We start from the raw sequence: 17,853 nt of genomic DNA on the forward strand, positions 1-17,853 counted from the left end.
TAGATATAGATATAGATATAGATATAGATATAGATATAGATATAGATATAGATATAGATATATATTACATTTATTATAATATTATATTTTAGAACTCTGTATCTATATATTAGAAATACCTTCTTGTGGTCAAGTAAGTTTCAACTCTTCTTCCTCCCCCTCAAAAAACAAAGAAAAATAAAACCAACCAAAATGGTATGGTCAAATGCAAATCAAGGAGGCCCTCTCTCTGAGGCCTGTAAGTGTGTAACATGGAATCTCCCAAACTTCAGAAAACTCTGATAAGTTACAAGGATTACTGTCAAGGATGGTAGTTTTGTATAGATTCTCTTTCTTGTCAAATTGTGCTTGAGGACTGATTCTGGCTGAAGCATGATGTTAGTAAGTCAGTAACATAGCATTTCTTAACTCTCCACAGATGACAAGCAGTCTAAGAGTAAGGAAAAGGCTGAAGAGAAGACTAAAAAGGAAGTGAAAGGTGGAAAACAGGAGAAAGTGAAGCAAATGGCTACAAAAGCCAAAGAAATGCAGAAAACACCTTCGAAGGTCAAAGAGAGGGTTCACAAAGACACAGCAGCTGCGTCAAAACCTGAGCAGAAAGGTAAACACTGAGAGGAGGCGCAGACGGTCTAGGAGCAGACGGGGCTGCGAGAAGCAGACACAGTACCTACCTTGAAAGCTGACAAAGACTGAAATCAGACTTCAGAAGGGGCTAGCAGACCTGTCCAGTAAATGTAACTAAAAGGAAGTCCAATGTGTTGTGAATTCACATTTACTCATAGAAAGACTACATTGTGTTCACAGATCTAGATTTATGGGGGTGGAGTTAGTGTCTGGAGTTATAAAAACATGGGGGATGAATGTGAGTTCTTGAGATACAAGATCTCTACTTAGGGAGGGTCACAACTAGACATCTTGTGTATCATAAAGGCACTAGGATAAAAAATGCCAGTGATTCTCATGAAGTTTATTAAGAAGTCTGTGTTCATATTACACTGGATATCATAAAACTATACATTCTTAATGCCTCTGCAAGAGTACATCATTTTTAATGGACATCAATTTATGAATGCAGTAAGGTGATAGGAAACAAGCTGCAGGAAAATGAACTCTTGGGATCCTTTGTCATCTCCTTGATTAAATTTATGTCCTTAGAAAGCACTGAATTTCATAGGTGGTTCTCTTCAACAAGTATTATATATGTGCCCACTTCTCAGAAATACATTTATATAAGGTGGAAATAAAACCTAAAATTCTTTACTGAAGGGTGCTATGTATATATAAATTGGTGATGTTGGAAAAGGGTTACTAAATAACTCCATGACTCACCAGTGGAACCCTTGTTATGTTGTTACCTCCCCACATCCATTCCTCATCCTTACAGGTATTGCAAAATAAAGTTTTATTTTACTCTGAAAGCAGCTGAATATTTTAATCTGAGAATTAAAATCAATTAATTGACATCTCTGTACTTTTATTTTCAAATACCTGAAAATATTATTCAAAAGACTACACAGTATGAAATGGAATATCTTTCTCATTATAAAAGTATAAGACATAAAAATTTCAGTCAACTGTTATGTTTTTTGCACTCTTTGTATGTTTTCTTTGTTTTTCAGGATAGGGTCTCACTATAGCCTAGGATGACCTGGAACTCACTCTGTAGTTCAGGACTGGCCTTAAACTCACAGAAATCCTACCTCTACCTCTACCACCTGAGTGCTGGGATTAAAGGTGTGTGCCACCACACCTGGCTACTGTTTGCATTTTTAATCTTTACCTCCAAATCTAATATTATAAGTAATGCATAAAAACTTTGTTTAATAAGACAAAAGATACATATAAAATATGCTGTATAGACAATAGAAGAAAAACATGGAAGAACTACTTTTTTTTTTTTTTTTTTTGATTTTTCAAGGTATGGTTTCTTCACTCTAGCTCAGGATGACCTGGAATTTACTATGTAATCTCAGGGTGGCCTCAAACTCATAGCAATCCTCCTACCTCTGCCTCCCAAGTGCTGGGATTACAGGTGTGTGCCACCACACCCAGCTGAAAAAACTACTTTTATTCCTTTCATTTTTGTTTAGTGGTTCACAAACTTAAACTTAGGCAATTTTCCTTGATTCTAGTCTCATCTTTATTACTGAATAAAAACATTTTAGTCTTAAATTTTTCATTTGTTCAAAATGATTATGGTACTTGAAAATTTAAAAATTTTGTTATAACCAATTTCTGTCATTTATGAATATTTGGGTATAAAAAGTAAAATGTAAATAAAGGGAGAATACTTAAATGGAATAAAATACTATGATAAAAATGAAAGGAGAGCTGGGCGTGGTGGCGCATGCCTTTAATCCCAGCACTTGGGAGGCAGAGGTAGGAGGATCACCGAGAGTTCAAGGCCACCCTGAGACTACATAGCGAATTCCAGGTTAGCCTGAGCCAGAGTGAGACCCTACCTCGAAAAACCAAACAAAAGAAAGAAAGAAAGGAAGGAAATTCGGCTATAGAGATATCTCAGTCGATTAAGTGCTTGCTGGCAAAGCCTAAGGCCTAGGTCTAATTCCCTAGTACCCCCGTAAAAGCCAGATGCACAGAATAGCACATGTATCTGGAGTTAATTTGCAGTGGCAGGAAGCCCTAACACACACACACACACTCTCTCTCTCTCTCTACTTACAAATAATAAATAAATAAATAAAGGAAATTAATCGTGTGATTCACTAGTGTGTCTATTTAGAGCCCCAAAATATTTTTCATTTCAGATGGTCCTTTTAAAAAGGAAAATAGTCACATAGAACCAATGAAAACATATCAAGTGTATTTTAACTTTTCATCCATAATTGCATTATATAAAAATGCATGCCAACTATATGTGGGAATGTCAAAATACTTAGGTTGTAACTAGGGTGTGAACATATTTTAGGATGTTCCTTTTCATTACCTTTGGGAGTTTAGGGACAATATTTTAGTGACAGATAAATCAGTATACTTTCCATAAATATTTGCTTTCTAAGTCACAAACAGTATGTTTTGTTCATATCACTGATTAAATTTAATGAAAAATTATATTGCCATTCTAATTTTAGTTCACCACTTTTACTTATTCATGAAAAACTATTTATCTATTAAAAGGACATTCAACTATGACAGTTAGTTTCTATGTAAAAACAGGAACTGATGTATGAGGTAACTGGTTTAGAGATTCTTGCATTAATGACTTGTCAAAATTGAGCTAGTTCTCCTTTGGGTGAGGGAATATTTATTTACTTGCTTATGTTAGGCTTAATTAGCTTGAGGTGTCATTTTCATATAGATTTTTTTAAATGTTCCTTTTAATCACATAATGCCAATAGGACTTTCAAGAACAGAGTCTTATAGGGGGACACTCAGTTATTGTTAATTATTTACTCATATAATAAATTTATTAGCATATTCAATGTAGTTACTGTTAATATATAATTATCTGTATATAAACAATGAATTTATACTTCAGGCATTGAATATAAGATGCATATATATGCCATAAACATACACACACATATATCACATTGTCTAGTTTGTATGAACCAACTTAAAACTATTCAAGGTGGGCAACAAAGGTTGGGCCTGATTAGAAATGACTTCCTAGTTTTTGCTGGTATGTGGAGAATCTGTGAGGTAAGAGGCAAACAGTTTCCCAGCTTTTCCAGTTTTGCTCATTCCCTCCCTTTCCTTCTCTCCTCCCTCCCTCCCTTTCTTCCTTTCTTCTTTTCCTTCCTTCTTGCTATCTTTCTCCCTCCTTCCCGAGTGCTGGGATTAAAGGTGTGCACCACCACACCTGGCTTCCCTAGAATTTTTGCATGTTATTAAGCAAACCATGAGAACAGATATAAATAAGCATTCTAACAAAAATCATTTTAAATTTCATAATTTAAGATATATAAAAATATTTATTTCATGCTCCCATTGATATATTGGAGCCATTGGAATGTAGGACCACAGCATTATTTACACATAACTTAAACCTTTCAATTGTCATAACCTAAATGATTTTATAGAAGGAAATTATTTGTTTTCACAAGGAATTTCTACCCTATCAAAGGCTCGTTAGACTATTAGTGCATGAATGACCAAAATGAGTGATATGGGGGTCTAAACAGCCAATAGTAAATATAAGTATGATATTTTTGCATTGGTTTATGCCAGGATAAAAAGTCTCATTATATTATAAGCAATCAGCTAAAGAGAAAACATTAAAGTATGGTTTCATTTGCTTCAAAACTACTATAGGTGCCACAGATCATCATCATCATCAAATCTCTCTTTGGAGCAGAAAATATTTCATTTTGAGGCTGCCGACAAAGGTTTAATGTCATATTGTCTGCATTATAAACGTCAGCCATATATAAATAAACTTTTAAAAATAACAAAATATCATTTTCAAACCTAGAAGTCTAAAATACCTTGTGTCTCTTCAGTCTTATGTACATAAAATAATAAAATATCCTTTTAAATCCTTGAAGTCTAAAATACCCTGAGTCACTTCAGTGGTAAAATAAAAAAGTAAAGAAAAATGAAAGATTTTACATCAGTGATTCTGCATGTGTAGTACAACTTAAACATATCTTTGGACTTTTTGTTGGATTGATTGCAGGGAAATCTAATCTTACGTTATAACATAAAGTTAAATGCAATGTTATTAACATAAAGGGGCTTTTACAACATTCTATGTCTGTTCAAGTTGTTTTATTTACTTGACCTAATAGGATATAGACTATACAAGATCAGAAATTAGCTTAACATTTAGTGCAATTAAGGCCATATTTTGGCAGATTATTAGAAAGGAATTATTATGATAAAAGACTGGTGCTGTTGTAATATTGTGGCTGACAGATCTCATAAATCAGCATCTTGACATTTTTCTGTTGTATCAATCACCATTTTTGAAGAAGTCTTGAAATATAGGAAAGACAAAAAAAAAAAAAAAAAACCCTAAAAGCACAGCCACATACACAGGCAATTTACGCCACTTCAACCTCAGATTTTCCACTTAAAGGAACAGTTTTTTTTTTTTTTCATTTAGCTTTGCTTTAAACAAAATCATCCATTCTGAAGCAAAATATTGTGTCATAGAAAGTGAAAATTACAAAATTATTGGATAAAAATTCTCTGATACATGGGATTCCCAGTTCTTGGGGTCAGGAACTAAAGCTATTACTACAAATGTATCAGGGAACATAAGGACTCATGGACTAGCCTGATAGACAGTCTACCACGATTACTCACCTCATTTGTGGGGAAATAGCTCTAATTTTAAGATCCAAAACTCACATAAAGTTCAGAAATATACAATTTGATGACTCATATTTAGGGATTAATGAGTATGATTATATCTTAGGTGTATTTCAATAGCCATACTTATCATTCACGTTTTTCAAATACCTGGCAGACTTCAAAACAAAATTGAGTTGAAATGTTATAAGCTGTCTAAGAAAAATGAAGTTTACAGATATCTTTGGGTGTATATTTATATATGGACAAGTTAATGTTTTGAAAATAATTTGGAGCAATTTAAAATGTATTATATGACATAATTTCAGTAAACTTTCTTCATCCTAAAGCTTCACTTGGATGTAGTGGATTAGTAAAATACCTAACCTAGGAGTACGAAAACACAAATGTAAGATGCAGTTCATAATATACAATCTTTAAAGAGCCTATAATAAAATTTTCAAAATCTTGTAAGAATCTTCAATGAGGACTTTTGTTGGATTGACTGCAGGGAAATCTAACCTTACATTAAATTATAAGGCTAATGCACTGTTATTAACTTCAAGGGGAGTTTACCGCATTCTATGTCTGGTTACTTTGTTTTATTTACTAGATGTTCTAGTAAATGGACTAGACAAGATCAGTAATTAGTTTAACATTTAGTATGGTCAGTGCAATTAATCTGTTGCCCTGATTTACCCTCTGAGTATATAGATCAGCTTTTGGCAAAGGACCACACCAGGCCTCAAAAGCGTCACTGTCCTCTGAATTTTTTGTGAGCAAACATTTTCAATTTTAATTTAAACAACTAGCAAAGAGTCTGTGAGTGGATAGTTGTAAAGAATTCTAAGTTGGAAACCATTTACTTTGTAAAACTTGTCATAAATCTAACAAGGATAAATGAGAATAATCACTTTAATGTGATGATTTTGAAGCAAATTTGTTGGAAAGGATTTTTGAATTTTTTAAATAATCACTCTAATATGAATCTGGGCTAGTTTGACTCAAAATTTCTGGTTATTTTTGTATGTAATAATTGGCTATGTTTATTGTTGGTTTTCATTCATAAGAGTCTAAATTATTCCTTCACAGGAATATGTAGTAATCAAAATTGAGTTGTTCTACTTTGTTATTTTAAATCATTTCCTTATATGATGTAATTTCTGTTTTCTTTTCTTTCTATTCTGTCAGATCAGTATGCATTCTGTCGATATATGATTGACATGTTTGTCCAAGGGGATTTAAAACCAGGTATTCCAAACAATTTGTGTAGTTGTCTGTTTTAATAGTCTTTGTTACTGAGTTTGTTGCTTTTTATGTGCTAAATTATATTTTCATTTAAAAATTGCATAATGCATGTGTAGATAGTGAAAAAAGCCAATAAAAGTCATAATAACAGACATCAGAGCTTTTAATTTTCCTTTCAATTGCTGTGTGTCTTATTGCAAATGAAGTCAACTGAAAGCTAAAGGTGTGCTAATATCTTCCTATGTACAAGTACTAATATCTTTAGTAATATCTTGGAGTGAAATAATGAATCACCTTATTGGATTTTTGTTAAATTTAGAAAAAAAGTCTTATGACAAGAAAATATCCTTCTTTTTTGCTATTAACTAACCATCATATAAAATGTATCACCTTGCAAATATTCAAGTTTCTCTCTCCAAAACTTTTAGATTTTCTCACCCATACATTGATGATCTTGGCTATTCCAAGTAGCTACTGATACAGTCAGCTGACCTTGAAGTTAATATCAATATAATCAGAAAGATTTTATGTAAAATACTCTCTCATATATTTAATTACTGTCCATTGTATACTAAATGATATTTGCTAATATCTTAGTTAAAATGAGTAAATACATTTCTTGAACTGTATCGTTTGAAGATTCAAAACATGAAAGAACTAATATACACATTTGGACAAGCATTTCTAAGAAGATGCTATTGTTAGAAAGGAGACGATTAACAGTAGGATAATCAGAACTGACTGCTTACAGCAAACGATACTTGGTTTTCTTAACTGTTTTGTGGAAGTCTTTCTAAAATGCATAATTTTAATTTGTGCCTACATGGAAAAACAAAACTATTATATCCAAATCAAATACATAATTCATGCAGGTCCTAGAAATGTGGATTGTAAGAATCTGCTTATTCTAGAAAACTAAGTTAATACCAGCATTTTTTTTATTATGGAAAGAATAATTTCTTCCCCCTCCTTCTCTTCCTCTTTCTCTTTTGTACCCATGTATCCTTTGATACTTTTATTGAAATAGAAATCTGAAAATAACAAATAAATCTGAAAATTATTATATCTTGTTGGCAAAAATAACTGCTTTCAACATTTGTATATAATCCTATAAACAAGATGGAATTATCAAAGAAGGTGGTGTGATTGTTTTGGAAATTAGAGTTTGGGACAAAATGCATAGGAAAAACTCTCAATACCTTCCTTTTGTAGAAAAGAACATTGAGCAAACCATGTAACTCAAGCTCCTCTTCACGGTTCTCACATTTAAATGGAGATCACAGTACCACCCTTCATGGTGACAAAGCATCTGAATGAACAGCAGTATGTCCGTCTATTACTGATGTAATATTGGTTAATTAATCATGTTCACTGCGATCTGTTTACAGGAGTACATCACAGGAAGGGAACATCTCAAGTCCTGTCAGTGGATGCTATACATTCAACTGTATTCAGTCATGTGGTTTAAGAAGACATGCATTAGTGGGCATGGTGGGATATACCTGTTATCCCAGCACTTGGGAAGCTTAGGCAGGGAGATTGAGAGTTCAGAATTCTAAGAAAACCTGAGATATATATTGAGAATGAAAAGCCTTACAAAAATAAAGGAAAAAGAAGAAAATCATATTATATGTATGCATTTGCCTTCATAGGATTAACTGTTTACACATATAAGATGAATACACATTGTTATAGATTCACAAATCTATGTCACTAATATGATGTCTTCTTAATATTCTATTAGCTTTCAAAGTTCATTATTTGGGAAAATTATTTGCTCATTTTACCAATGAGGGTATTCATAGTAGCAGGAAATTTTTTACAGAATGTGTTCTTAAAAAGTCACAAAATATACATTGCCAAAATAAGTGAAGGATACTCACAATTTAACAATTAAATGTCAACCAATTTGTCCTGAAAACATATCAGCTGAAAGACAGAAGGAGTAATCAAATGACAACATTTAAATACATGAGAGAGTATTTAACATAAAAATATTTCTCATTGTGCTAATATTAACTTCAATGTTGAAAAGGATTTTTTTATTAAATAGTTTTGTATCCAGCAAATACAGACAGTTTGGTACCATTATTATGCTCATCCATGACTTACCCCCTCCTCTATGCCCCTCCGTGTAGAGGTATATGGGTCATGCACTGTGGAGTTAGCCCTCAGTTATGGGTAGGATAAATGTCTCTGAATATCATGACCCAACATGTGGCTCTGACATTCTTTCTTCACCCTCTTCCACAAAATTTCCCTGAGCCATGTTGGGTTCATTTTTGGTCTGCTTCAGTGATGAGGTGTTGAGGGACTCTGAGTCTCTGGCTTTCTGATTTGGTAGGAGTTGATTTTTCTGTGTTGATCTCCTTCACCCTTGTGCTGGTATCTGGTTCACCAGGAAAGCAACACCTTTGCTTGTTTCACCAGTTTTTCTTAGCTTCAGCCAGGGCCCTTTTGAGGTATGATGGGGCGGCTCTCTCCTTAGGATCTACATCTATCTGAAAAAGAGAAGCAGATTCTCCAATGGAGAGTAAGTTAGCACCAGGGCAAATGAGATAACCCTTACTTTTTTATAGAGAATTTAATAGGTGTAGGCCCTCTTTTAGCCCAAGATTGATGGTAGCTTGATAATGGAGAGTGGGCTTATGTTTGGATATGGTTCTGACTTGTTTCCCAGCTCCAACTATGGGTAACATGCCACTGAGGGGATCAGTTAGCCAAATCAAGAGCAGTTGGTTCCCTACCATGGCTGTGTGCCACTATTGCACTTGTGTGGGCATCACAACAGGTTATTTGCTGCTAAGTAGGTTACTTGCTTGAACAGATATTGGTCATTTTCCCCCAGTCACCCATGTAGCACCTTCTGGCACTAGATTCACTGATTCTCTTCCAGCTTCCAGCCATGTCACTCCATGTTAATGCCAACAGCATATAGTGTCTTCAGCAGTAGGGTCTTACCACTAAACTTTGGTGGGTCATCAAATACTCTGACAGAAATTTGTCTTTCATTTAGGAAACCTTGTAGGTCTCTTTGATCAAAAGCTCATTGTGGATGATAGCCACATTCTTGTACTGGGAGTTACAGGTCAGTACCCATTAAGAAAAGAAATAAAAAGGATAACTAATATACAAGCATTAGAGAAGAGAGAGAGAGAGAGAGAGAGAGAGAGAGAGAGAGAGAGAGAGAGGTGGGGAGAGGGAGGGAGGGAAGCTATAGAAGATTAAGGTTGGTCTTCATCATACCCTCTCCAGTGTCTTGTGGCTCAGGTGTTCCCTCTAAGGGCCTGGTGAAGGTTCAGCCATTTGGTCTGCCTTTTAGGGAGCAGAATTTTATGGTACCATTGCCACTTAGGTCTAGATTTGTGTTTCCCACCCACTACACTGACCTCCCCTCCCTCCCCACACATACTATTGTCTAGTCCATGAGATGCTTTCTGGGTACGTAAAGCATCTTGGGTAGATTCAGGTTAGGTGCTGTAGATGAGTGAGACTATGTGCCAATTTTATTTTTTTTTTTCTGTGATTGGGTAATTTCACTGAGAATGATCTATTCCAGGTTCAACCATTTTTCCTCAAATTTCATTTTGCCATTTTTTTTTCTTACTGCTGTGTAGAATTCCATTGTGTAGATATACCACATCTTAGTTATCTATTCTTCTAGTGATGGACATCTGGGTTGATTCCAGCTCTTAGCTATTACTAATTGAGGTGATAAATCTCACAGTCATTACCCTAAATATTAATGGCCTTAATTCATCCATCAAGAGACGCAAGCTAACAGGATAGATCAAAAAATTAGACCCCTCAATCTGTTGTCTTCACCACTAAAGACAGACACCTCCTCATGGTGAAAGGTTGGAAAACAATAGTCCAAGCAAGCAGGAAGAAGAAATAAGCAGGTGTAGCTATATTAATATCAGATAAAATAGTCTTCAAACTCAAATTAATCAAAAAAGACAAAGAAGGACACTTCCTACTTATCAAGGGAAAGATCCATCAAGAGGATATTACAATCATAAATCTGTATGCACCAAACAGAGGGGCACCACAGTTCATAAAATAAAAAGGATTTTGCTAGTAAGAAAACAGAGAAAGCCCTTGTGAAGACATATATGAACATATTACTAAACACTGTGGGTTCAAATCTATAACAGTATACATTACTTCAATTATTGGAAACAAGTTCTAGACTCTGTAAGGTTAAATCTCTTCATTCTGTATGTTGACATTTTAATATTTATATTCTACTTGTTCTGATTTAATTCATCTTTGCATTCATTGTTTTGAAATTTAATAATTGAAATAATATCTACATCAGTAGTTCCTATGGAGGGGCTAAAAGGAAAGGAGGAGAAGGGAAACAAAGTATCACAAGCCATGGTGGTTGAGGGAGTCACAAATTGAATAATAAAGAATAATGAAGCACCAAGTGTGTTGCACAGGTGTAAAAGTAAGTAATGGAGAACACAGACTTAACTGGGCTCATTCATTTTTAATAAATGCAAGAGATACAAGAGTGACTGTGAGTGACAATAGGAAGTCAAAGTACTAGGATGATTTCTCTGTACACAACTCCTAGTTACAAAACATCCCTGCTTCCATCTGTTTCTGTTTGGGATTAGTGTAACACCTGGTATTGTTTAGCTGCAGTTCATTATTAATTATTGGTAATGAGTTTTTAAAACTATGATTTGAATTTTCCCTCTAGAATTCAGTAATTGCTTTGTAGATTATTGTTATGCTCTCCACAGTAGCACAAATTGTAGTTCAAATTAAAAGGCAGCTTTATTGATTAAATGTTGTAATAATAAGGAATTATGTCCCACATTTTCCTTTATATACCATTACACAGAATACTTCTCAGGAATACTTAAATTTCTTAGCAAACATATTATCTATATGCCTGGAGATGAATTAATGTACCTTGATGTTTTATAGTGATTATTGAATATGGTAGTACAGTGTGAATAGTGAAGATCCAAACTTCAAATACAGAGACCATCTTAAAAAGCCTGTAAAAGTGATAAATTATAAGGAGTGAATCATTTTGTTGAGTGTAATTAAAATTATATTGTAATGTTTATACTAAATTTGAGCTGAAATTACATTATAATCTAGAAAGTAAAAAGATGAGAGAGAAAGAGAGAGAGAGAGAGAGAGAGAGAGAGAGAGAGAGAGAGAGAGAGAGAGAGAATGTTGCATAACAGGGCCTCTAGCCACTGCAAGTGAACTCTAGACATGTAAGTCTTTCTTCTGCAGCCCAAAATTTAAAATTCTGAGCCTGGAGAGATGGCTTAGCTGTTACAGGTGCTTGTGTGTGAAACCTAAAGACTCCCATTCTGCTTCCTAGATCCCACATTAGCCAGATGCACAAAGGTGAGGTAAGTGCATGGTCGCATATGCCCACTAGGTGGCACAAGCATTGGAGTTTAATTGCAGTGGCTGAGGCCCTGGCAGACCAATTCTCTCTCCCTCCTCTCTCTGTTTCTGTCTCTATCCCCCCTCTTGCATTCTCTAAAATAAAAAAATAAAATAAATTTTTATGGCAGATGCTTTTACTGAAAAGAATATATTACCATCTTAACTCATTAATGGCAAGGTATTTTTATTTTTGTATTAAAATTAGTTGGAACACATTAGTTAGAATTACAAGGTTGATCAATTTTCTCAATACCCACCTTTACACTTTATCCACATTTGTGATTTTAAAAACCATAAATATTGGCACATATATTTTATAACTTGAATATTGATTCATGTTCATTGAATAAAATTATATTATTTGTACTCATGTCACAAAATATAGCATGGAAAAGTAAATTCTGCAATGTTAAAGGGCTAAGTATATGAGTGTACTGAAGGGTCTTTTGTCCTTTGAGATTAATTTTTCACTGATTGAATCTCAAATATGCATAAATGCATTGTCATATGAAGACTCACAGTCTGCCATTTCACTTGTAGAGTCAATTTCAATTTCAGCCTAGTGATTAGTGTCTAGGCTATGGCTGTCTGTCTTTATGCATTCACCTTTTGAATCATTTAATAATTGGGAAATGTCTTCATCCATAACTTTTTCTCTATGCAGTTAATGATGGAAAACAAAGATTCTGAATTTTAAATTATGTTAACTTGAAACTAAAATAGATCAGTAAAATGGAATATACTGTCTTCCAGATATTCCTGAATGATGATTTAGTACTTCAGTCAACATAATACCAAACCTAAATAACAATAGGAAAAATCCCCTAAGTCAGGTTTTACAATTTTGCATTAGTGAATTTTAAAAATCTCATTTTTTTTCTTTTAAATATTTTTTAGGTTTTATTTTTTGAGCAAGAGAGGGAGAAAGAGAGGGAGAGAGAACTGGTGTAGCACAGGGCCTCAGCACTGCAATCAAACTCCAGAATCTTGTGCCACCTAGCACTTGCCTCACCTTAGTCACCTTAGTGTGTATGGATTAAGTGGGATCTGGAGAAGGAACATGGATCCTCAGGCTTTGCAGTCAAGTGCCTTGACTACTAAACCATCTCTCCAGCCCTCTTTTCTTTACCTTTTTTTTTCCTTTATTTTATTTATTTTTTTTACTCAGATGAGTGTATGATTTTTGTCCTGATGTATTTTAAGTAGAAATTTTGAATGGATAGATCATGTATCAGGACCATCATTTCTAATAGTTTTTAAAATAATAATATGGTATAATTGCACTTACAATGCCAGAACTCAGGAGGCTGAGGCTGAAGGATCATGAGTTCAAAATCAACCTGGAATACATCAAGAATTAATCTCATAAAAAGTTGTTTGAATTACTTGGCTAAGTAATTCATGCAGACCTATGTTCTCCTTTTTTTATTCTTTTTTTAATGAAAATTTATTAGAAAATAACAGTACTTTAGTGCAAAAGATCAAAGTACTTGGTGTAAAAGATCAAAGATTGAAAATCATATGAGAAATTAAAACTGGAAATGGGCCTTGTGATGTTGTCTGGGTATGTCTCTATGATATTGATGTTTCAGATTAAAACTAGCTCTGCATTCTATCAGAGATGGGAAATGTCAAAGCATTCACATTCATAAACTCAGAGAACCTGTGATAGTAAAAGGCAATTGGAATTGTTGTGCAATGTATTTCTAAGAGAATGGTATTAGAAAGACCAGGTAGGAGCCAGAGAGATAGCTTAGTGGTTGCCTTCAAAGCCTAAGGACCCAGATTCAAGTCCTCAGTATCATGTAAGCCAGATGTACAAGGTGGAGTTCATTTGTAACAACTGGAGGCTGTGGGATGCCCATTCTATCTCTGTCTCCCTCTCTCTCTCTCTCTCTCTCTCTCTCTCTCTCTCTCTCTCTCTCTCTCTCTCCTTGAAAATAAATAAATAAAATATTTTTAAAAATGGAATATCCGGGGTAGTCAAGTCCATGGAAGACAACAAAACCTGTTTTTAGAGAGGAGGAATGAGAAAAATTAGAATGATTTCAGGAAAAATCATTGCGAAGAATTGTGAGACTTACAGCTACCAAACAAGACATTACAGGCAATTCAGAAACTGTGTTCCTGGAAAACCAAAGAATGTCCAAAATATATAAATAGTAGAAGAGAGATGGGCCCAAGCCCATGACAATGGGTAGGGCTAGAGAATAGGAGCCCAAAGCTACCATGCATCACTGAATCACAACTTGAGATATCTAACTTGGGCTGTTAGACTTTCATACAATCACCTTCACTACTGAGCCGTTTCTCCAGCCCATACATTTGTCATTTCTTTGTATTGAAAATATTTAAAAATGTTTACTCCTAGCTATCCTTTTTGCCATAGTCACACAATTGGGTAACTACACACCAAAACCTCCTTCCCCTTTGTAACTGAAGCTCAGTGCTACAAAAATGAGTGAAGTTTTGTTTTTTTTTTTTCTTCCTTCAATGTGGCTTATATCACAATGGAATACTTATCAGATTTGTATTTTTACATATATATTTACATATATTTTTGGTCTCTAAATTTAAAGGAAACTTCCAATAAGCCTACTATCAATAGCAAGAAAACCAAAAAATTGGGTTGATGTTTTATTCCCTAGTAGCCCCATAAAGCCAGATGGATAAACTGACACAGGAGTCTACAGTTTGTTTGCAGTGACAAAAGGCCCTGACATGTCCATATTTATATTTTCTGTAACTCCTCACAAATAAATAAAAATACTTAAAAAAAAATCACTGTGCCAAAAAAACCTGAAATGCTCAGAGGTGTTTTGATAATTTATCTAACAGGGAAAGGTTTCAGACGGCAATCTTGGATTCATTTTGTTTATTGTGATTCAGGTCACAAAATTAATTAGTTCACATATCTATTATAAGTGCACTTGTATTCACTTTTATTTCAACAGATGAAGCTTTAATCTATTTGTGATTTTCTGTAGTGAGAAGCATAGGTCTTTTTTAATATACTAGGACTCTCTTGCTTCCTGATAACAAAATGGCAAGCAACATCACATCTATAGTATAAACCACAGAATAAGTTCAATAGAAAATTGTGGGAGCTATGAAATAGGAAGGAAGGGAAAGAATAAAGTAGAAGAGCCATTGTTTTAAAAGGATCTACTCATTTAAGCAAATATTCACACACATAATTGTGTTAATTTTTATTTGACATTTTCCTTGCCTATAAAATGAAACCATGAGGCTGATGGGTCTGTTCAATGGTTAAAACGCTTGCTTTCAAGTCCTGCTGGTCTAGGTTCTTTTGTTCAGTACCCATGTAAAGCCAAACACAAAAACTGCCACATGCACTTGGAATGTTTTTGTTTGCACTTTTGTTTGGTTGGTTGTTATTTTTATAGTGGCTAAAAGGCTCTGATACTATTATTCTCTCTCTCTCTCTCTCTCTCTCTCTCTCTCTCTCTCTCTCTCTCTCTCTGTAAAAAATAAATTAAAAAAATGGAACCATAGCTACTTTGAGGTGTGGTTGAAACCCTGCTCCTGCACTGGGACTTGGAGCACACTTGACTGTAAAGGATAGTATATTCTGTTTTAATCCCCCATGCACTTGGTAGTCTACATATAGCAAAGCCATGGTATCTATACTCATTCCTTTTATTTTTCTGATCAATTATCATGTTACAATAATTTCCCCTTAACAAGTCCATCTTTTCTTTAATACCTTTTTTTAATAAGAATGTACTTTGTATGGATATATCACATATTGGTACCATATTTTCCTTCCTCTCTGCCCACATTACACAGGGGCCCTCCTTAGTGGAGTTGCTTGCATTCCCCATGTGGTTGTGAATTATGTGTTGGGAGAGCACTATTCAGTTATTGGAAGAAGGCAATGCCTCTGGGCATGATATCTTAACCTGTGGTTCGGTTCTTATACTCTTTCCTCCCCCTCTTCTGCAAAATCCCTTGAGCCTTGGTGGGTGAGTTTTAAGTCTACTTCAGTGATGAACTCTTAGGAGCCTATGTATTTCTGCTTTGATAGGTTTTGAGTATCCTCAGAGTCTGTCCCCTTTACCCTGGCACTGATTATCAAGGTCACCATGGAAGCAACACCCTTGCTCATCAACCCACTTTTTTATACCATCAAATACTTACTGCTTGTATATATTTCCAGAAACAGGATATGTTTGTTGAATTGAATTCTTAATGTACAGTATTTAGCTCAATGAAAAAATTATGTTTATCCCAGAGCAGTCCTCTCTCTCTCTCTCTCTCTCTCTCTCTCTCTCTCTCTCTCTCTCTATATATATATATATATATATATATATATTTTTTTTTTTTTTTTCCTCAAAGAAATAATCTTGTTACTTTAAAAGATGACAGGTTTCTAAGCATAGCAAGTAGGCCTCTGTAGAGATTTCTTAAGGAGTTATTGGTGCTATCTCTAGAGAAAATTTGGAATTAACAAATTGCTTCAATTCATGCATCAGTAAACTGCAGGCAGCAGACAAAAGCAAGATAAAAGAAAGAATCTATGCTAAATGATGGGAATAGATAACACTGGGAGTTTATAGCCCCATGATAGTGGCCTTCTGAGCATTGGAAGTAGGTTGAAACTGTTCCATGTTAGTGTATCAGATTGTCTATTTGTCTAAATCAATCCATGAAACATAACATCACTATAAATATCTGGGTTGTGCACAGAAATAGATGCATATACTTCTGAGATGACACCACTTCACTGATGCTTGCTATATGTTGTAGGGCTACTTTGTCCACTAAAGTACTTCTGAAATGGGTTAAAGTCTAGTGATTACAGCTTTTTGGTCTTTTAATGCAGTGAGTGTATGCCTTTGTTTGCTCTATCTAGAATAAAAAGGAAATGAAGTCTTAAGGTTTCTTATTTCCCACATGTTCTCAGAATTTTATTTCATAGATTTTTAATTTGTAGGTGTGTATGTATATGTGTGTGTCCACACATGCATGTGCAAATACACTTGTGTGGGCAGATGTCTGTGTGTACAAGCCAAAAGTCAATGCTAGCTTCTTCTTGCCAATGTTCTCTTCCTTATGTTTTCCTCCACCCCAGTATTTTAATCCAGAGTTTATAAATTAGGCTAGAGTAGCTAATCAGAGAGCTCTGAGGATCCTCTTAATTTTTTATGGCTGCTGGTAATCTGAACTGTGGCCCTCATCGTTAGGTAGCATATAAACTGAGCCATTACTTCAGTCCTCTCAAGTTTCTGAAAGAAGAATGAATTATGATAGGAATATTGTTGCCCTGGGAGATATTTCATTGGTGGCTGGATTTTGTGTTTGTTTATTTTATATAGTTTTGCCAATGTTAATAGCATGGATCTACTTTTGGGGGAAATAAATTCCTTCTCAGGTAACTTAGTGGGAATATTCAAAGGCTGTTATAATGTAGAATGTAAAGGAAGAAATATTGCACAGTAATCTGAATTACTGCATGAAGCATAAATAAATTTAAGACTTAATGGAATAATTATCAACATAATTAGTTGTTATGTATTACTAAGCCATGGCTTGTAATCATTTTATCTTGCAGACATGCAAGAGTCAATATTAAAGAAAATTATTAATATTTTATGTAATAGTCTATCAGTAGTGTTTTGAGGTTCGCTTAAAAAGCTATAGATTTAAGGGATAAATAGTAGAGATTCTAACCCTCTTTCTAAACATTCAAGTAAATGTACAGTTATTCCTTTTCTTTTTTCTTTTCTTTTCTTTTCTTCTTTCCTTTCTCGTTCTTACTTTTTTTCTTTGGTCAAAAGCCACAGTCAGGGGCTAGAGAGATGGCTTAGTGGTTAAGCGCTCACCTGTGAAGCCTATGGACCCCGGTTTGAGGCTCTGTTCCCCAGGTCCCACGTTAGCCAGATGCACAAGGGGGCACAAGCG

The 17,853-nt window shown here is 34.5% G+C and overlaps 1 protein-coding gene across 1 annotated transcript in view; it reads left to right on the top strand.

Annotated features, from left to right (window-relative positions):
* Positions 1–17,853, top strand: part of Trdn (triadin) — a 444,085-nt gene that overhangs the window by 136,406 nt on the left and 289,826 nt on the right. Inside the window, exons 9-10 of the mRNA XM_045159783.1 lie at positions 419–601; positions 6,448–6,507. Coding sequence (XP_045015718.1) covers positions 419–601; positions 6,448–6,507 — 243 coding nt within the window. The remainder of the gene's footprint in view (positions 1–418; positions 602–6,447; positions 6,508–17,853) is intronic.

Source organism: Jaculus jaculus, chromosome 9 (genome assembly GCF_020740685.1).
Source record: "Jaculus jaculus isolate mJacJac1 chromosome 9, mJacJac1.mat.Y.cur, whole genome shotgun sequence".
NCBI lineage: Eukaryota > Metazoa > Chordata > Mammalia > Rodentia > Dipodidae > Jaculus > Jaculus jaculus.